The sequence below is a fragment of the Lemur catta genome, chromosome 20, assembly GCF_020740605.2.
Source record: "Lemur catta isolate mLemCat1 chromosome 20, mLemCat1.pri, whole genome shotgun sequence".
NCBI classification, from domain to species: Eukaryota; Metazoa; Chordata; class Mammalia; order Primates; family Lemuridae; genus Lemur; species Lemur catta.
Window position 1 is genome coordinate 32,762,839 of NC_059147.1, and position 17,056 is coordinate 32,779,894.

The window sequence follows — 17,056 nt, forward strand, 5'->3', positions numbered from 1 at the left end:
TGGCCCCTTCTCTACCTCTGGGGCCCTCTGGAGCACGGCTCTGGCCACCCCAAGCTTCCCTTCTTCCCCAAGGGCCCAGCCCGGCAGCAGCCCAAGAGAATCCATCGGAGTGTGTGTATGTGTGTGTGTGTGTTGCTGTCTCTCAACCTTGGCTTTGCCCTACAGACACAGGAGCTGTATCCGCACCACCCTCGCCGTGCTGCCTGGGTCCCTGGTCCTCTCATGTCTGTGTGTGTTCCTGGGGCCTTGCCCAGTGCCTGTGACCACACAGATGCCTCTGAGCTCTGACGAGCAAATGTGGGGTGGGGTTGAAGGGGTCCCTGGGTCTCCTTGTGCCACCTGTGCATCTCTGCTCTGTGTGGACCCCACCCGGCTCCCCACCACAACTTTGCTTTTTTACTGACTCCCGGGAACTGTGTCATCTGTGCCCACGCTGAGCACGTAAGAGCGAGCTGGCTGTCCAATCCACTGTGAAAAAACAAAAATAAAAACAAAAAACCGGCCCAACTGTCTGAGCAAACTCTCACATACCCACGTACAAGCGTTTCAGGGGATTCCTGCAGCAGCCGGGCTACAACCCGGCTGGGACAAAAGGACCCAGACTAGACCTGGAGGGCAGCGTGGGAAGAGGAAGGAGGGAGTCGCCCCATTTTCTCAGCGCACCCCGGGCTGGAGGCTGCGTCTCGGGCAGGTAAAGCCCCTCCCTCCGTTCCCAAGTGGTGCCAGTGCTGAGCGGATTTTGTTTTCTCCCTAAGAATACCCGCTTGTTTTCATCATTTTCAACGCCCTGTAAACAGGAACAGACAGGACATTACAAGCTCCGAGTGGAGACCGACAGGCACGTTTTGAGAGTACACATCACTGCTTTTGATTAGGAAACAGGGCTGAGCACGCGCCCTCCCACCTCTGCTTCCCGGCCTGGACTCCCTCCTCCCCGAGGGTGAGTTTGCACCTCTTACTGCATCTCTTTCAAATCTAAAAATCGTAAAATACCTGGCCATTGAAATTTAATTTATACTTTCCTTTTGGTTTGTTTCTGTTGGGAACCCGTTCATTTTCCTCTCCTCTCTCGACCCTCCCCCCACCCAGCGGGACCTGGGACTTGTTTCCACTGCGACCTCCGCCCTGTGAGTAAACACCGGGCCACAGCGCCGCCCTCTCTCTCCGCTGCACCTTTCGGTCCTCACCCTGGCTGCCATGCTTTGCTCAGAAACAAATTCTGGGGGCCCTTCGACACCCCCCGCACACACACACACTCGGGAAGGAAAATATCCTCGCTGTCGTTCTGAGCACATCTGTCCAGCCAGCAGAGATTAAAAATACCCCGGGGTGCTCGGGGCCTACCCCTGTGGGAAGACGGAGCCGCAGACGCCAGGCCCGTCCAGAAAGGGACCGCCAGGAGGCTCACCGTCCCCTGCTGCATGTACTGCCAATGCCAGAAAACTCCCAAAAGTCTCGGAGGGAAGGAGGCTGTGAATTACCGGGCTGCAGTGTTGTCAAATATTTCATTGAAGAACGTCATGGAAAATCCGAGCTTTCGGGTAAAAGGGCCCGTGGATGGGGCGAGCCCACAGCTGCGGCAGCACAGGCTTTTTTATTTTATTATTATTATTATTATTTTGCTTTTTTTCTTTCTTGACCAAACTCTGAACCTCTCCCTAAATGTATAGCTGACAGGGAACATGAACTGCCAGGGCCCGGGTCCCAGACAGCCCTCGTCATGGCTGCTCCCCAAATTTGGCCCTGGTGGTCCCCACAAGTGGGTTCTGAGCCCCCTCTGCACCATGTGGATGTGGCAGGGCTGGGTGAAGCTAGAGGGCACTGCCTTCTCTCCTCACCCTGTGTATCCTGGTGAAGAGCGGGGGTGGGGGCGGCCCCTGGTTTGCTACTGACTACCGTGCTCTGAGTTGGATCTGACAGCCACAGGCACCAGTGGGGAGAGCACCCCAGAATGTGGGTACGCGGCACAGGCCAGGAGCCCACAGCCCCTTGTCGCCCAGGATTCAGGGCTCTCTCCTGCTGTCTGCCCTGCATGCCTCTCTGGGCGCATCTTCTCTCTGCAGCTGCAATAGGGGGTCACACACCCCCCGGGCTCACAGCCTCTTGCGAGAGGACCCCCATCCAGGGGCTTCCACACCCCTCTCAGAATGGAAAACGCAGGGAAAAGTCACTCCACTACTACAAAAGTAAAGTAGGAGTGTCCCTTTCCTTTCCCTCGACCTGAGATCAAAACAGAATCTGCCTCACAGGGGGTTACGGTGCGGTTTCTGTGAGCTGCGGATGACCTGGAGGTGCCCAGCCAGGGCACACAGCCAGGCCTCGATGACCAGTGACCGCCAGCCCTGTGGCCACCGCATTTCCTTCAGGCAGCTGGATTGCCTGCAGACCTCCTGCCCGCCTTCTGTGCTTGCAGCCCTGTCTACGGTACACACCTTGCCTGCTGCTTGTGCAGGGACTGCATCTGTCACCGTGTCACCCCTCTCCTGGCAACATGCTGCAGAATTCATACTGCGTCAACAACATGTCTCTCAAGGCGTTCTGTGCCCGCAGGCACTGCACACGTTCCACAGTGTATCCCGTGTATACCCACGACACGGGCACGCACTCTCTCTATATCCCAGATCACATGGTCCACAAAGCTTATGCTCTTCTATGTCCAGAATGCATTATCTGGTACACACCCCAGATTGTTCCATGCGCGTAACATGCTATTCTGTGCACATCTTAAAGAGTCTGTGTACATACAACTGTTATATTGTACACATATTTGTATAGAATACTTCACATTGTAGTCTACTATTCTGCCCGCATATTATGTTATCTTGTTGACATCTTAATATGTTCATTACACATGAAACCATCACATTGTGCCCACATCCTCCTAGAATGTTCGGCGCAGGAACCTCACATTAGCTCGTCTGGGTACCTCGCCCCTCACCCTGACCCCCACCTTACCCTCCCCTGCCCACAGGAGAGGCCCCTGGGGCCTGCCTGGCCTTCCCGCTGCCTGCTCTGCAGGCTGACGGAGTGGAGTGTGCCCATCTAGGGCTCGCTGAGAAATATTTCGGGCATTTGTCCCCAGATCGCCTTAGAATCCCCCACTGGATGCCCCTGCTCCTGACCCTGACGTTTCCCCACCGTCCCCAAGGGCTGCATTTTCACCCGCAAATACCCCACCCGGCGCCCCCGGCCAACCCAGAAGTTTCGCTCCCCCTTGCTGGGTCCTCGCCTCCCTTCCTGAGACTGGCGGCCCCCAGACCGCCCGCGCCCCGCCGGGACCCTGCCCGCCCTACCTGGAGGCACCGTTTGGACGTCGCCTCGCAGGGGCTCGAGGGAGCGCGGCCAGGGGGGCGCGGGCCCGGCGCTAATGCGGAGCAGGGGCGGCGGCGGCAGGCAGGGCGGCTGCCCTCGCGGTGGGTGGTCGGCGGCCGCCCTGCCCCCGCCCGCGCGGCCGGCCCGGGCACAATCCGAGCGGGATCTGGTTCCCCGCTCGGGTTACGGCGCGCTCTCGGCCCGGGCGGCTTCACTTAAGCAATTAGCCAGTAAAAATACCTTGGGCCTGGGGACGTCGCAGGCGTGTCTGTTTTTACACCCCCCCACCCCCGCCAATTTTGGGATTCCTGGGGCCGGCGCTGGGGTGCAGATTTGATTTGGGATGGGGGGGGCGGACTTTATGGATTTTAAGCTAAGAGCAAAAAGCGGCCCACATCCCTGCTCCTGTCTGCAGTCTCTGCCCCGGGGTCCCCGGAGCTGAGCCCCTGGGGTTTTTGTTTGTTTCTGTTTGAATAGCCTAAGCCTTTCCCTGCACGGTCTTGTCCAAGCCTCCCACAGTCCCAACAAACAGGTAGCATTATTAGTTTCATTTTCTGAGACAAGGAAAACAAGGCACTTACAGCTTTGTGGATCCTACCGCCCTGGGGAGTGGGCAGCAGAGGGTCTCCCAGCCCTGCCCATTGCCCGCCTCCCCCTGCCCTGGGAGCTGAATGTCCTCGTTCTGCAATCAGACCAGATTTGGACCCTGGCCCAGCAGGGTGACCTAGGACATGGAGTGACCTTGCTGGGCCCTTCCGTAAATGGGGGCAGGGTGAGGGGGAGAGGAGTAATATTGACTTGGTAGGGGTTTCTGTGAAGACTACACAAGTATCTTTGGGATATTTAACTGTGTTCGTGGATAGCTCCAGGCATTTGGTGACACCTCCGAAAGCATTCTACAAATGTCACAGGCACACATCTTCTGGGGGCAGGGGCAGGGAGGACTGTAGTTTTTAACAGTTTATCAAAGGGGTTCACAGTCCAGAGGAAGGTTAAGAACATCCACCCGAAGTTTGTGAAGCCAGAGCAGTGCCTCCCGCCTGGTCAGCAACCAATACGTCCTATTATCATTGTGTTCACTGTTGTCAGTGTTACTGTATCACCATTGGTTCTCCAATGGGTGTCTCTGCCGCCTGGAGTCTGGGGACCAGGGGTGTGGGGTCAAAGAAGCATTTCTAAACCTCACTCTCTCTCTACTCTCGGCCCATAAAGAGGCATGGGGGTGGTAAAATGCCATGATATTCTGTCCTTGGGGACAGAGATGAACTATGGGGAGATGTTTACTTCCCCCTGCTGGCTGACCTGGCCAAGTCCTCTCTGGGCCTCAGTTTCCCCACTCTAAAAATGCAGGATTAAGGGAGACCTCCCTAAGGCATCTTAAGAGCCCAGAATTTAGTCTCTGGACATGTGGAAAAGCCCTCTTTGCTGTGGCTGTGGTTTTCCCCAGAATTGAGGGGAGGGTCCCCTCCAAACTACAGAACTGGGAGCTTATTCTTCCTCCTCACCCACCTCCCCCAGCAGAGGTGAGAAGCTGGGTCTCCATCTCTGGTATTCCTGAGACTCCCGGGCTACTGGGCCCTCTCTCTCTGGGCTCAGTGAGTTCTGTCCTTCCCCTACAAAGTCTGGTTTGCCGTCAGACCCTAAGGGTTACCAGGAGGCCGGGTGGGGTCCCAACTCCACTCCACACTTCCTTTCCAGGAAGGTGGAACCTCACCCCAAACACAAAGGAGCCCCCAAGAGGATCCTGTGAAAGACAGTGATGTGCAGGAGGGTAGGAAAGGAGGAAAAACTGATCTTCGGGTAAGTCAAAGATGGAATCTGCACCCCATCCCCAAATGGAACGGGCCTAAGAGGGAAGGAGACTACTAGAATAAGGGATACTCAACTTCATGCACTACAGATCTCCTCACTTTGGAGGGTAAGCCGTGGAGGGCAAGTGGAAGGGCGACAATATTTCCACTTCCAGGGAGTCTCGGGTGCGCGCTGGACCCTTAGCTGGCTTAAGATATGGGTACCCTCCCCTTCCACCTCTCTGCCAAAGGCCAGATGCACTCTGGCAGCTGGCAGTAGCGACCCCTTCCTGGGAACTTTCTTCCCGGGGCCAGGGCTTCCTCATTTGCAGCTGCCTTTTGGCAAAAAAAGAAAAAAAAAAAAAAAAGGTGGGGCAGGTAGGGAATGCAAGCGTGCATGTGGTGCACGTGTGCATGGACGTGTGCGCGCGTGGAGCGGCCGCGCCCTGCGATGGAGTGCTAGTGCGGCTGGCTACGCGTGGGCGAGCGCGCAGGGCAGAGCATGTAGACACGCGTGAGGGTGTGCACCAGCCCTAAGTGCCCGCACCACTGGGCAGGCCGGTGCGCCGACCGAGGGTTGGGGGCGCCGGAGCTGTCTGTGGGAGGTTCGCAGGGAAGGTGTACGCGAGGCCGCGAGGCCGTGGGCGGGGCAGAGGGTGTCCTTGTGTGCCCACATTGAGCAGGCTGTGCTGAGCGGGAGTGGGTCTGCCAGAAAGCGTTTACCTGCGCGAATACACAACCACAAACTGCGCGGTCACGTCCCACACTCACCCTTTCCCTAGGCGAGCCAGGCTGCCCGCGAGGAGGCCCAGAGAGGCCCGCGGAAGCGCAGCTCCGGGAAGGCGACTCTCTTCTCCTGCGAGCGCGGCTCTACCGGAGGAGGCGGCGACAGTGGGCAGGCTACGCCGGCGATCCCCCCAGCTCCTCGCACGGACGTGCCAGGCGCCCAGAAGGCGACTAGGCGTCTCCCACTGAAGCTGAAGGCGTCCGAGCAAGGAAGGGGGGGTCGGCGGGGGATAAGGAGTCCGGAGAAGCACGAGAGGTCGCTGGGCTTTGAAAGCGCCGCGGGCCCTGCTCCGAGCCCAGCACAAGCCTCTCACCCCAGCTCGCGCCGGGCACGGCCGCTCGGCTTTTCGCGACGACCCGCTAAAACACCCCTTGCGCCCTCCTCCGGACCCGGGACGTTGGCGAGAGAAGCCGGCCCTGCGCCCAGCAGTCTGCGCGAGAATGGCACTCACCGGGTCTGTGCGCGTCGCATCGCGCCGGGGCTCCCGTGCGGTCCTGCGCTCAGCGCTCAGCACCACCTTTCCCCGCTCCACCGCCCCTCATCCCTGCGCTACGACGGTGGCGCTGGGAGGCCTGCGAGCGTCCCCCGCAGGCTGGCAGCCAGGAGCGCTAGGGCCGCCCGGGCCCGCGCTTCCCGCCCGCGCCGTCTGCTTTCAGGAACCTGGCCTGGCGCGCAATGTCAGAGGCCCCGCGGCGGCGGCAGGCTGAGCCCACAGGGGCATTAGGCCAACTCCCCCCTCCCCCGCGCGGGATTCTCTATTATTATTATTAAAGAATCACCCAGAACGTGTTTACGTTAAGCCCTGTAAACTTCCTGCCAGGGCCTTTGCCATCTCTCGGGAAATCGGAACCTGCGCTCGGAAAATGGGGCCGCCAGGGCCGCAGGGCCAAATAGGCGGGTTTTCAGCGTGCGTGTGTCCTGCGGAGAGCAGCTGGGCTGCGTGTGAGCTCAGATCAGAGCGTGGCGTGTGTACGCGAGTCGGAGTGAGAACCCAAGCGCCTGTGTGCCTACTGTGTGAGCGAGCGCACTGGCGGGCGCGCACATGCCCGAGCGCCCTCTGCGCGTGAGTGGGAACGCACGCATAGGTGTGTTTGCAGGTCTACGTGTAATTTACCGGGTTTGCATGTGCATCAGGCATGTATGTGTGTGCTAAGTGTGCATAAGTGCACGAGTGTGTGCACGCAGGGGTGAGTGAGTAGGCTGGTTTTCCGGGAGCCTGTGCGGTTTGGTCCCTGCTGGGCTAGCGGGTTCTCCCTTGCCCCGGTCAGGCCCGCGGCGCCAGGACAAAGCGGCCGAGACCCGCCCTGCGCTTTCGTTTTCCGCCTGCGCTCGGTCCGGGCGGCTGCCCGCTCGCTAGCGCGCTGCTGGGCGAGTCCGAAAAATCCCGGGCGCGGCGCAGTCCTTCCCGGGGCGGGGAGAGTGGGTAGGCGGTCCCTCGCGGGAACTTACGCCGACCGGCGCGGGGACCCGGAGCCAAGCCGGCTGTGCCCGCGATGGTCACGATCTGGCGGCCGCCGCCGCCGCCGCCGCTACACTTGCGATTTGCCACTGGGCCGTGCGCGTCGGGGAAGGCCCGGGTCCGGCGAGCGTTTCCCGCCGCGCGTTCCGGGCCGGGAAGGCGGAGGCCTGCGCGCGTCGGGGCTGAGCCTCGGGCGGAGGGCGCATTAACACTTGCTCGCCAGGTTGGTGGAGGAGGGGCGGGTTCCGCTGGCGGCCGCGGGGCGGCGAGGATGGGGGCTCTTTAAGCGCCCACCAAGGCGGGGGCCGGAGGGGGGCCGGGAGGGAGGGAACTCCTGGAGGGTCTTGCGCCCGCCCGCGAGACGCCGCCGCGCGGAGACGCAGGGAAAGCGGCCTCAGCGGGAGTCGTGGAGCCGAGCGCCGCGGGCGGCGGCGACCCAGCGCTGCTCCGGGCCTGGGCGCACGGCCGCAGGCCCTGGAGGTGGTGCCTCCCCCTACAAAACCGGGGCGGGGGGAGCTTCCGCGCGGCCTCCGCCCGGGCTGCCCTCGGCCGCAGCTCCGCTCCTTCCCTGGTGGGAGGGCGAGGGCGAAAGAGGGAGGAGAGAGTCGGGGAGGAGGGAGCTGGAGAGAGGGGGGCTCTGAGCCAACCGCCTGCGGATCCAGCAGCTCCTCGGGGAGGGCGGGCGGGCGAGCGGGGGAGGGCGCGCCAGGCTCGCTCGGGAGCAGTGGCCGCCGATGACGGCAGAGGTGCAGCCAGCCCCGCGCGCGCAGCCCCCTCCCCCTCGTCCTCCTCCCCCTCCTCCTCCTCTTCCTCCTCCTCCTCCTCCTCCCGGCCTGTCTGCAGCGCAGAGCAGCGGCGGCAGCGGCGGCGGCGGCAGCAGCCACCCGATGTCTTCGGCGCCCGAGAAGCAGCAGCCACCGCACGGCGGCGGCGGCGGCGGCGGCGGCGGGGGAGGCGGCGCGGCCATGGACCCCGCGTCGTCCGGCCCGTCCAAGGCGAAGAAGACGAACGCCGGCATCCGGCGCCCGGAGAAGCCGCCCTACTCGTACATCGCGCTCATCGTCATGGCCATCCAGAGCTCGCCCACCAAGCGCCTGACGCTCAGCGAGATCTACCAGTTTCTGCAGAGCCGCTTCCCCTTCTTCCGCGGCTCCTACCAGGGCTGGAAGAACTCCGTGCGCCACAACCTCTCGCTCAACGAGTGCTTCATCAAGCTGCCCAAGGGGCTCGGGCGGCCCGGCAAGGGCCACTACTGGACCATCGACCCGGCCAGCGAGTTCATGTTCGAGGAGGGCTCCTTTCGGCGGCGTCCGCGCGGCTTCCGAAGGAAATGCCAGGCGCTCAAGCCCATGTACAGCATGGTGAACGGGCTCGGCTTCAACCACCTCCCGGACACCTACGGCTTTCAGGGCTCCGCCGGCGGCCTCTCGTGCCCGCCCAACAGCCTGGCGTTGGAGAGCGGCCTGGGCGTGATGAACGGCCACCTGCCGGGCAACGTGGACGGCATGGCCTTGCCCAGCCACTCGGTGCCCCACCTGCCCTCCAACGGCGGCCACTCGTACATGGGCGGCTGCGGCGGGGCGGCGGCCGGCGAGTACCCGCACCACGACAGCTCGGTGCCGGCCTCCCCGCTGCTGCCCGCCGGCGCCGGCGCCGTTATGGAGCCCCACGCCGTGTACTCGGGCTCGGCGGCCGCTTGGCCGCCCTCGGCCTCCGCGGCGCTCAACAGCGGCGCCTCCTACATCAAGCAGCAGCCCTTGTCCCCCTGCAACCCTGCAGCCAACCCCCTGTCCGGCAGCCTCTCCACGCACTCCCTGGACCAGCCCTACCTGCACCAGAACAGTCACAACACCCCAGCCGAGCTGCAAGGTGAGTGGGGGGCCGGGGACCGCCCTAGTCCCGGGAGTCCTGCATCTGTGAGTGGCTTCGAACCCAGCCCCAAACACGCTGACCGCCCGGGGTGAGCCCACCTCCACTTCCGCAGGGCAAACCCCAATGCTGAGGGAAGGTACTAGCTGCCCCGGGGTGCCTCTTGCCCCACCTCTCCCCTTCTGAGGGGTGATTGCTTCTTTGGACCCCTATTTAGGGCAGTTTGTTTCTCAGAAAGTTCCAGGTTTCCGCTGCTGGCTGCCCCGAGCCTGTCCAGGTAGGCCCGTGTTACCAAGCAGTCCCAGACCCCAATACTCTAAGTCCTCGTGGCTTCCTTAAGTCCCCTCGCACCTCATTTCTGGTCCCAGTGTGCAGCCCGGGTCCCAGCCCTGGCCAGCGGGCCCACGGTCCTCCAGTCGTGGCCCCAGCAGGCTGCCTGGAGAGCCGCCTCTGCCGGGGCCTGGGCAGAACGGAAGAGTTAGGCCCAAAGCCGCCTGGGCCCAGCGCTCGGAGGCTCAGCCCCAGCTTTACAGGGGACCAGGCCTGGTAGTGCCGCAGTGGAGTCCAGGGCATTTTTGGGTAACAAAGGCAGGGTGGCCAGGCCCAGCGAGGGTCAGAGCTGCAGGCCGCACAGACTTTGTTTCTCAGGATCCAGGTTTTCAGGTTGCTTCATCCCCCTAACCCTAAATACACCAAGCTCTCCGAGAAAGAGGGTGCGCAGCCATCTCCCCTCCAGAACAGCCCACCTCGGCGCCCCCAGCAGCCTTCTGGGCCTAGTCCAGGAAAGGTTGGCGTGAGCTCAGCAGGGGCTGTCAGGGGTCAGCTGTCAGCAGCCCGCGGGAGGCAGGCGCTGGGCCTGGAGGCGGGTAGGCCGCCTCTCCGCGGGGGACGCCTGCTTGGGCTCTTTCAACTACTGGGCTCCAGCTGCCCTGGGGGGCCCTGTTCTCCAAGGGACCCTTCCTCTGGGGAAGCCTCTTCCCGCCCCTGCTAAAGGCGGGGTGCTTGCCCGCCGGGCACCGGCCTCTCCCTCCAACCTGGCCTCCCCCCGTGTCCGGGCTTCAGAGAAGGCTCTGCTGGTTGTGGCCCGAGTTAGGGCCACTGGGGCCCTGCCGGGAGTCTGCTGCAGGGAGCTGGACTCCCTCACCCCTTCCCCTTGGGCTCCGGGAAGCCCCCACATCAGGCAGTGTCCAAGGAGGGACAGGTGGGGGCAGCAGGAGCTGCGGGGAGCAAGGCTCACCACCGGGGCTGCAGGATCTTTCCCCGGGGCGTCCAGCAGCAAGCGCTCGCTGCCCCAGGGCCAGTGGCCTTACCGAGGGCCGGGAAGTAGGGGAGGTGGCGGTGCCTGGACCGAGCACCCGGCGTGCAGCGGTGCTTCTGCACCATGAACTCTGGCTCCGGACACTAACTCTTTTGCTCCCCCAATCCCTGTCACCTCGCCTTGCAGGCATCCCCAGGTATCACTCGCAGTCGCCCAGCATGTGTGACCGAAAGGAGTTTGTCTTCTCTTTCAACGCCATGGCGTCCTCGTCCATGCACTCGGCTGGCGGCGGCTCCTACTACCACCAGCAGGTCACCTACCAAGACATCAAGCCGTGCGTGATGTGAGGCTGCGGCCCTCGGGCCCTCCCGGCACAGGACGGCCGGGGCAGGGACCTCAGAACCCAGCGCAAGTAACTGCTTTATTCTCGAGGTATAACCGTCGGCAGAAGAAAAGGGTTTGACCCCTCCCCAAGCGGATTGTATGGAAAGGAATCCCCAACGCAGAGACCCGGCGCTGTGGCCATCACCTCCTTCCCCACTCCTTCAAAAATTTTAAAAATGGTGGTGGTGGGGTCTGATCTGACTGCAGCTGTCGGAGAATAAATATCTATTTTTGATCCTGTTGCGATCGGCCGAGAAGGCACCGCGTTGGGGGAAAGCCCTGACATCTAAGCAAGAATCTGCTGAGGTCCCCTCTTCCCCCCTCCAGTGGCAAAAGGCGGGGAAGAATTTTTAGAAGGAAGGCAAACATGTGAGACCAATCATTATCAAATACTTTTATTTTTTGGTTGAGTATTTATCTTTTTATTTTTAATTTTTTGAAAGAATGTCATGGAATGCGCAAGTCTCCTTTTAGAGCCGTCTTTTGCCGGAGGGGGAGGGGACCAAAGCTCGAGTTCCTCCTCCCCACCTCGGCAGCCTCCTCCAGCAACTGCAGGTGGATCTTTGTGCGAACAACTTGCATTTCTGAAGCCACTGTTCGTCTTTAAAAAGAAAATTGTCCGAGCCAAGAAGTGAGCGGCTGTCCGGGCCTCTGCCGTCCCTCCCACCTTCCTCCTCTTCCTTCTCTTCAGCTTCTTTTGTTTTGTTTTGTCTTGAATTTAATTTTTTTTTCCCGGTGGGTATTTTTCTCTCTCCCGATCTCTACTGTAAACTTTCTGGTCCGAGAATGAGCCGAACACAGCGCGACGCAGGGACTGGGAAGGCCCGGTGACCGCGTGTATTCAGGATTGCGGTGACTCAGAAAGGTTAAGGCACTTTTGAAACTATAGCAAGGCTCATCTGTTATTTATTCTATTTTCTTCCCCTAATAATCGAAACACCTCGTAGGCGCCTCCGTTTATCAGTATTAATGGTGTAACTTTGTTGGCAATATTTGCCGTGTAGAATTTTTCTTTTTTTTAGATAACCATTGTAAATTTGAAACAAAGACCAATCTGTGTAAAAACAAATTTCCATATGTTTTATATAAATATATATATAATATGAAGGACTACCCTCCTTTTTTAGTATTTTGGCTGCTGGGGTGCAGCGTTTGTGACACGTATTTTAAATTTACTTCTGCACTGTATAAAATGACAATTTGAGGATGTTTTGCCTTTTGTGTATTTTTTCCTAAAAAAAAAAGAACAAAAATAAAAATGTATAACATTTGTACCTGGCCTTTAAAATTGTATCAACTAGAAATAAAATCTCATGAGTATTTTGTTGGGATTGGGATTGCAGATTTACCTTCCAGAGTCCCAGGACATAGACTTTGGATCTCTAGACTTTTAAAAATTTACAATGTGGGCAATTCTGAATACTTCTTTCTTTTTTCTTTTTTGGCGAATCCTCCTCTTTTCACTCTTCATTTCACATTGAAGTACAAGCTGGACAAGAGGAACTATTTTTCTTGGCTTCTGTATTTTAAGAAGAGCCCTCTGCCCCCAAATGTCATTTCTTGTTTTAAAGAAATAATCAAGGGTTTAAAGAAAAACTGTAGCCCTCCTTCCCCTTGGGAAAACCAAGCAAACTCTCCACCTATAGTTACATATACTCATATATACACATGTATGTATATATGTCTATGTATATAACATATATATTTTACCACTCCAAGGCCAATGACAGTTTTTAGTTTTAGACTTTATTGTTCCATATTTTAGCTGTTGTAATTCACGAATCAACTTTAAAGATTTTTTCTGTTTTTTTTGTGTTGTCTTGTTTTGGGGTTTGGTGTCCTATACTTGGTTTTTCCCCAACTGAACATGGAGTAACATCTGGACAAGGCTGGGGTTGTCGGTGGGAGAGCAGGGTGACAGGCACGTTTCCAAGCCGGTAACGTTTCCCGACTAAGTCATATTTTGCCCCTTCTCTGGGAAAAAAAAAATTGTACCCTCGCGTCTGCCACTGACCACTCTCTCGATTCCAATTCCCGGCCGCGGAGGAAAACAAACACAAAAGTCGCATTGTCGGTGCCGCCATTCCAGACCCACCGCAGTGTCTCCGCGTCCAGGGGTCGCGAGTCTCTGAACCTGGTTCTTCTCAGATTTGACATTTTGGACGTGGGGGTAATTTCTCCGGTGCCCTGTTACATCAAAATTATCAATAAACTTGCCCGGGCAATTAATGTCCCAAACTAACAGCTGTCTATAAAACCGAGATAAAGGGGACAGGAAAAGGCCGGCGACTCCATCCCTCAGGGTCCCGGGCGGGCCCTGCCAGGCGCAGCGCTGTGGCCCACACGTGCCCGGCGCCGCGCTGGGGAGCCGGTGGGCAGCGCGCAGGGAAGGCACAGGTCCCCCTGGGCAGCGGCCCTCTCCGCACCCTCCGCCTCTCCCCGGTGCCCGGGAAACAAGTGCAGAGACAAGCCCCCAGGTCTCCCAGCGCGGAGCTGGGGCCCCCTCCTCTCTCCGCCGGAGACTGCGCCCCAATTAGGACAGAGGCTCTGGGGAGGCGGGCTGATTAGGAGAAACCCAACGCCGGCCCGCCAGCGCGCTCCCGGGCCTCCTGCAGCCTCCGGCCCCTGCACCCACTCTCTCGGCGCCACGACGCGCCAGCGGCCTCCGTGCGCCCTGGTGGAGCGCGGCGTTGGCGCCGCTGGCCCAGGATCCATGGCGGCGGCAAAGCCCTGTTTCCCGCTCGTCTCCCGGCAGCGCCTTCGCTTCAGCGGATCTCCCGGCGCACCCACGTCCAGGCCCGGCTGGGTGGGAGGCGCCCAGAGGGGCTTGTGCGGGGAAACTGGCTCAGGTGGCCCGGGGGCCGCTCCTGGCCTCTTTCTCCGGGCCGGACCTGCGGCCTGGGAATGAGCGGGAAAGCCCAGCCTTCCCAGAGGCGCTCCTGGTTCCAGGCAAAGTCCGGAAGGGTCGGATTTCGAGGGCAGAATTGCCTCCGCACCCACGTCCGAGATTTCGCATCGCCGCCGCCCCGGCACGGACACCGCGCTGCGTTGGGTTGCGTCTTCCGCAGAGCTCACTCCGTGAAGCTCCCGCCGCCCTGCGCTGCCACAGAAGCGAGCCCCGCACGTGCAAGTTACAAGCTTGAAACGCGAAGGCGCCCGCGAGTCGGGTGCAAAAGTATCTGCCCTGCGTGTGTAAACGGGTATCAGCTGGCGCAAAGGCAGCCCAGCTAGAATGGATTGAAAATCTCTACGCATACTTTAGGGGTTTCATCCTGGAACAACGAAGTCAAGATGCCCTGCGTGTATGTAATCCGCCAAACAATGAAAGGCCAGGAGGAGAACCGCAAGGATGCCTGCAACCCGGCTTCTGTGGGTGGTTACACAGCCGGGGACGCTCGGAGAACCCCGCGAGGATGACGCCCTGGGCGGACCCGGCTTCAGCTGCCCGCCATTGCAGCTCCGGGGGCCTCCAGGCTCCCCAGCCCGGCGGTGGGACTGCAGGTCAGCTGACCTCCACCGCTGCGGCCCCCAGGGCCCGTCCAGCCAGCAGCGCCAGGCAGCAGGACGGTGCCTGGGCCTCCAGTTCCCTTTTCTCTTTGGGGCTGGAGGGTTGAGGGCAGGCGGGGCGGTGGTGCTCCAGGGCAGGGCTCCCTGCCTTCCAGCCACCCCACAGCGGGCAGCTTTCCCCCAGGCAGCGGGAAGATGGAGCTAGAGCCTCGGCTCTGCAGCAGCCTGACCTGAACGAGCCAAGGCACCTCTGAACCTGGTTTCTTGTCTCTACTAATACCCCCCTGGCCGGTAGTGATGAGTGAGGTGATGCTTCTAAGGACCAGGCTGTGGCCTAGTTCCCTGGGACTCAGACAGGAGTGGTCATCAGACCTGAGTTTTCCACCCTGGAGATCTGGCGGGGTGTGGGTGTGGGCTGGGGGGTCCTGTGTGTGTCAGTTGTGGGGGGGTGTGGGTGTGGGCTGGGGTTCTGTGTGTGCATCTGTTGGCGGGGTGTGGGTGTGGGCTGGGGGTCCTGTGTGTGTGTCAGTTGTGGGGTGTGGGTGTGGGCTGGGGTTCTGTGTGTGCATCTGTTGGCGGGGTGTGGGTGTGGGCTGGGGGTCCTGTGTGTGCATCTGTTGGCGGGGTGTGGGTGTGGGCTGGGGCTCCTGTGTGTGTCAGTTGCAGGGGGGGGTGCACTGTGAGAGGTGCAGGAACGGTATTTTTCCAGGCCCTCTGCGCAGGGACTTCCGACGGGCACCCAGTTCCGTCACAGCTGGACTCACTGGGTGCACCCGGTGTCCCAGGGAGGAGGACGACTGCCCCAGGGCTCAAGAGATACGATGTTCAGAGGTTTGGGTCTGGGCCGCACCACAGAACAGCCACCAGAATCTCCTCCCCCGCCAGCCCTGCTAGGGTTGCCCAGGCAGGGGAGGTCAGAGGATGCCAGAGCCCCAGGGCGGCTTCACCTCTGACGGTCATTCTCAGAGCACAGCCCAGGAACCATACTCATCAGAAATATTTGGGCTGTTAAACTGCAGTTTCCGGGGACCCTCAGAGCTATCTGTTGATTAGAATCTGGGGGGGTGGGACCCAGAAATCGCACTTTCCCAGGCTGCCAGGCGGTCCTGGTGAGTGCTAACGTTTGGGTGTCTGTTCTCCAGCTCTGGGCTCCGGTTAAGGCCACTCCATTCGCGCTCTGCTGTCCCCAGCCGCCCGCAGCTCCTGTGCCCATAACAGTGGCCAGTTGGGAGAACTTGGAGGACAGGCAGACAGGCATGATGGGTAGCACTGGCGGGTGCGCCATGTGTGTGCTGGGCCCAGGGCAGGTCCTCTTCCCTCACGGCATCTCAGCCATCCTCACAGCCCTCTTTGTAGGTCAACCTTCCATTGGTCTCCTCTTTCGGGATGCAGGAGCTGGGCTCCGAGTGGGCCAGTGAGTGCTCCGGACACTGTGGGTAAGAGGTAGGATTTGCACTCAGACCCAGGACCTTCTGACCCCAAAGCCTGTGTCTCCGACCATTCTGTCACATAGCTCCTGGACACCCGCTCTCCCCCAGCCACAGGGCCTAGCGGATGAAGGGAGGTTGGAATGTGGCCATGAGCAGCCTCTGCTGGCTTCCGGCCTCCCTGGGGGAGGGGGCAGTGCACAGGGGACACAGGGTTGGAGTCTCTACACAGCGCTCTCAGACCCTCCCCTGCCCCCAGCTGAGCTAGGAAGGGGCTTGCAGGTGGGGGGCTGGGGGGAGGCTGGCCCAGCCGCTGCAGCTCAGAGTGCTGACATCACCTGCCTCTCGGGGTCACTGGCTGTGGTTCCACGGGGTTGCACAGCGGTCCCCCATGCAAGCATCCTTTGCTTGCGTGGGCCTCCTTAGACCCCCTAGGCCAGCAGAGAAAAACCTCAAGCAAAAGTTGGCGCTCAAGATGAGAGAGGCCAGCTGGGCAACATGTGTGGTCGCCTCCCTGCTCTGTTTCTGGAATCTTCCTGGCACCAACCTCTCAGAGTTCTGGGATCTGTGTTAAGGTGAGAGGCCCTTCTTCAGCATCTCCCGAAGGCAAGGCCTGGGGCAGTGCCCTGGTGGGCTAGCAGTGTGGCTGCCCCGGGGGGACAGAGAGAGGAGAGGCCTCGTCCACCCGGCACGTCCATCCACGACGGGGCACTGACTCACGGCAGGACAAACCACGGGCCCTTAGCAATTATACTTCTCTGTGTGCTTTAGGGTCGGGTGGGGGAGAGGAACCCCTGGTGTTTGCAAGTGTAAAATACCCCCGGCATGAAAACAGAACAGAGGAAGCACCCCTGTGGATCCAGATCTGTCCCTTCCACAGACCTGGAGCACCCGTTTCTGCCATCGGACTAGACCAGATCCATGGTGGACAGGCTGACACACGCCTGCTGTCACAGACTGCCGGGCCAGCTCCCAGTCACCCCAGCTTGCTGGATGCAGGGAAAGACCAGCAGGGGACAGAGCCTGTTGAGGTTGCCAAGCAGGGGGCATTACTGAGGCAGGAAGATGGCCAGTCCCTTTCAAAGCAGAAGTTGGGCCCTTGTGCCACCCAATGTCTGGATACAGAGGACCACTTCCTGCCGGACCATCCAACTGTTTCCAGCACCAGGATACTTGGGGTCACATGGACACCCCAAGAAGACAACGTCAACTAGGCCAGGGCAACACTGAGTGTCCTGAATGGCAGGGTAGAGGCGGCCTCCC

General features: G+C 60.1%; 1 protein-coding gene and 1 long non-coding RNA gene across 2 annotated transcripts; both read left to right on the plus strand.

The window, feature by feature from the left end:
• Positions 1 to 889: 889 nt before the first annotated feature.
• On the plus strand, positions 890 to 6,108 carry LOC123625041. The gene is made up of 3 exons (XR_006730340.1): positions 890 to 940; positions 5,011 to 5,112; positions 5,885 to 6,108. It is a non-coding gene; the product is annotated as an uncharacterized LOC123625041 (long non-coding RNA).
• Positions 6,109 to 7,200: 1,092 nt separating this feature from the next.
• FOXF1 (forkhead box F1) lies at positions 7,201 to 12,183 on the plus strand. Its single transcript, XM_045533239.1, has 3 exons — positions 7,201 to 7,571; positions 8,192 to 9,217; positions 10,662 to 12,183. The coding sequence occupies exons 2-3, from the start codon at positions 8,236 to 8,238 to the stop codon at positions 10,820 to 10,822; spliced, it is 1,143 nt and encodes a 380-aa protein (XP_045389195.1). The 5' UTR covers positions 7,201 to 7,571; positions 8,192 to 8,235; the 3' UTR covers positions 10,823 to 12,183.
• Positions 12,184 to 17,056: the final 4,873 nt, after the last annotated feature.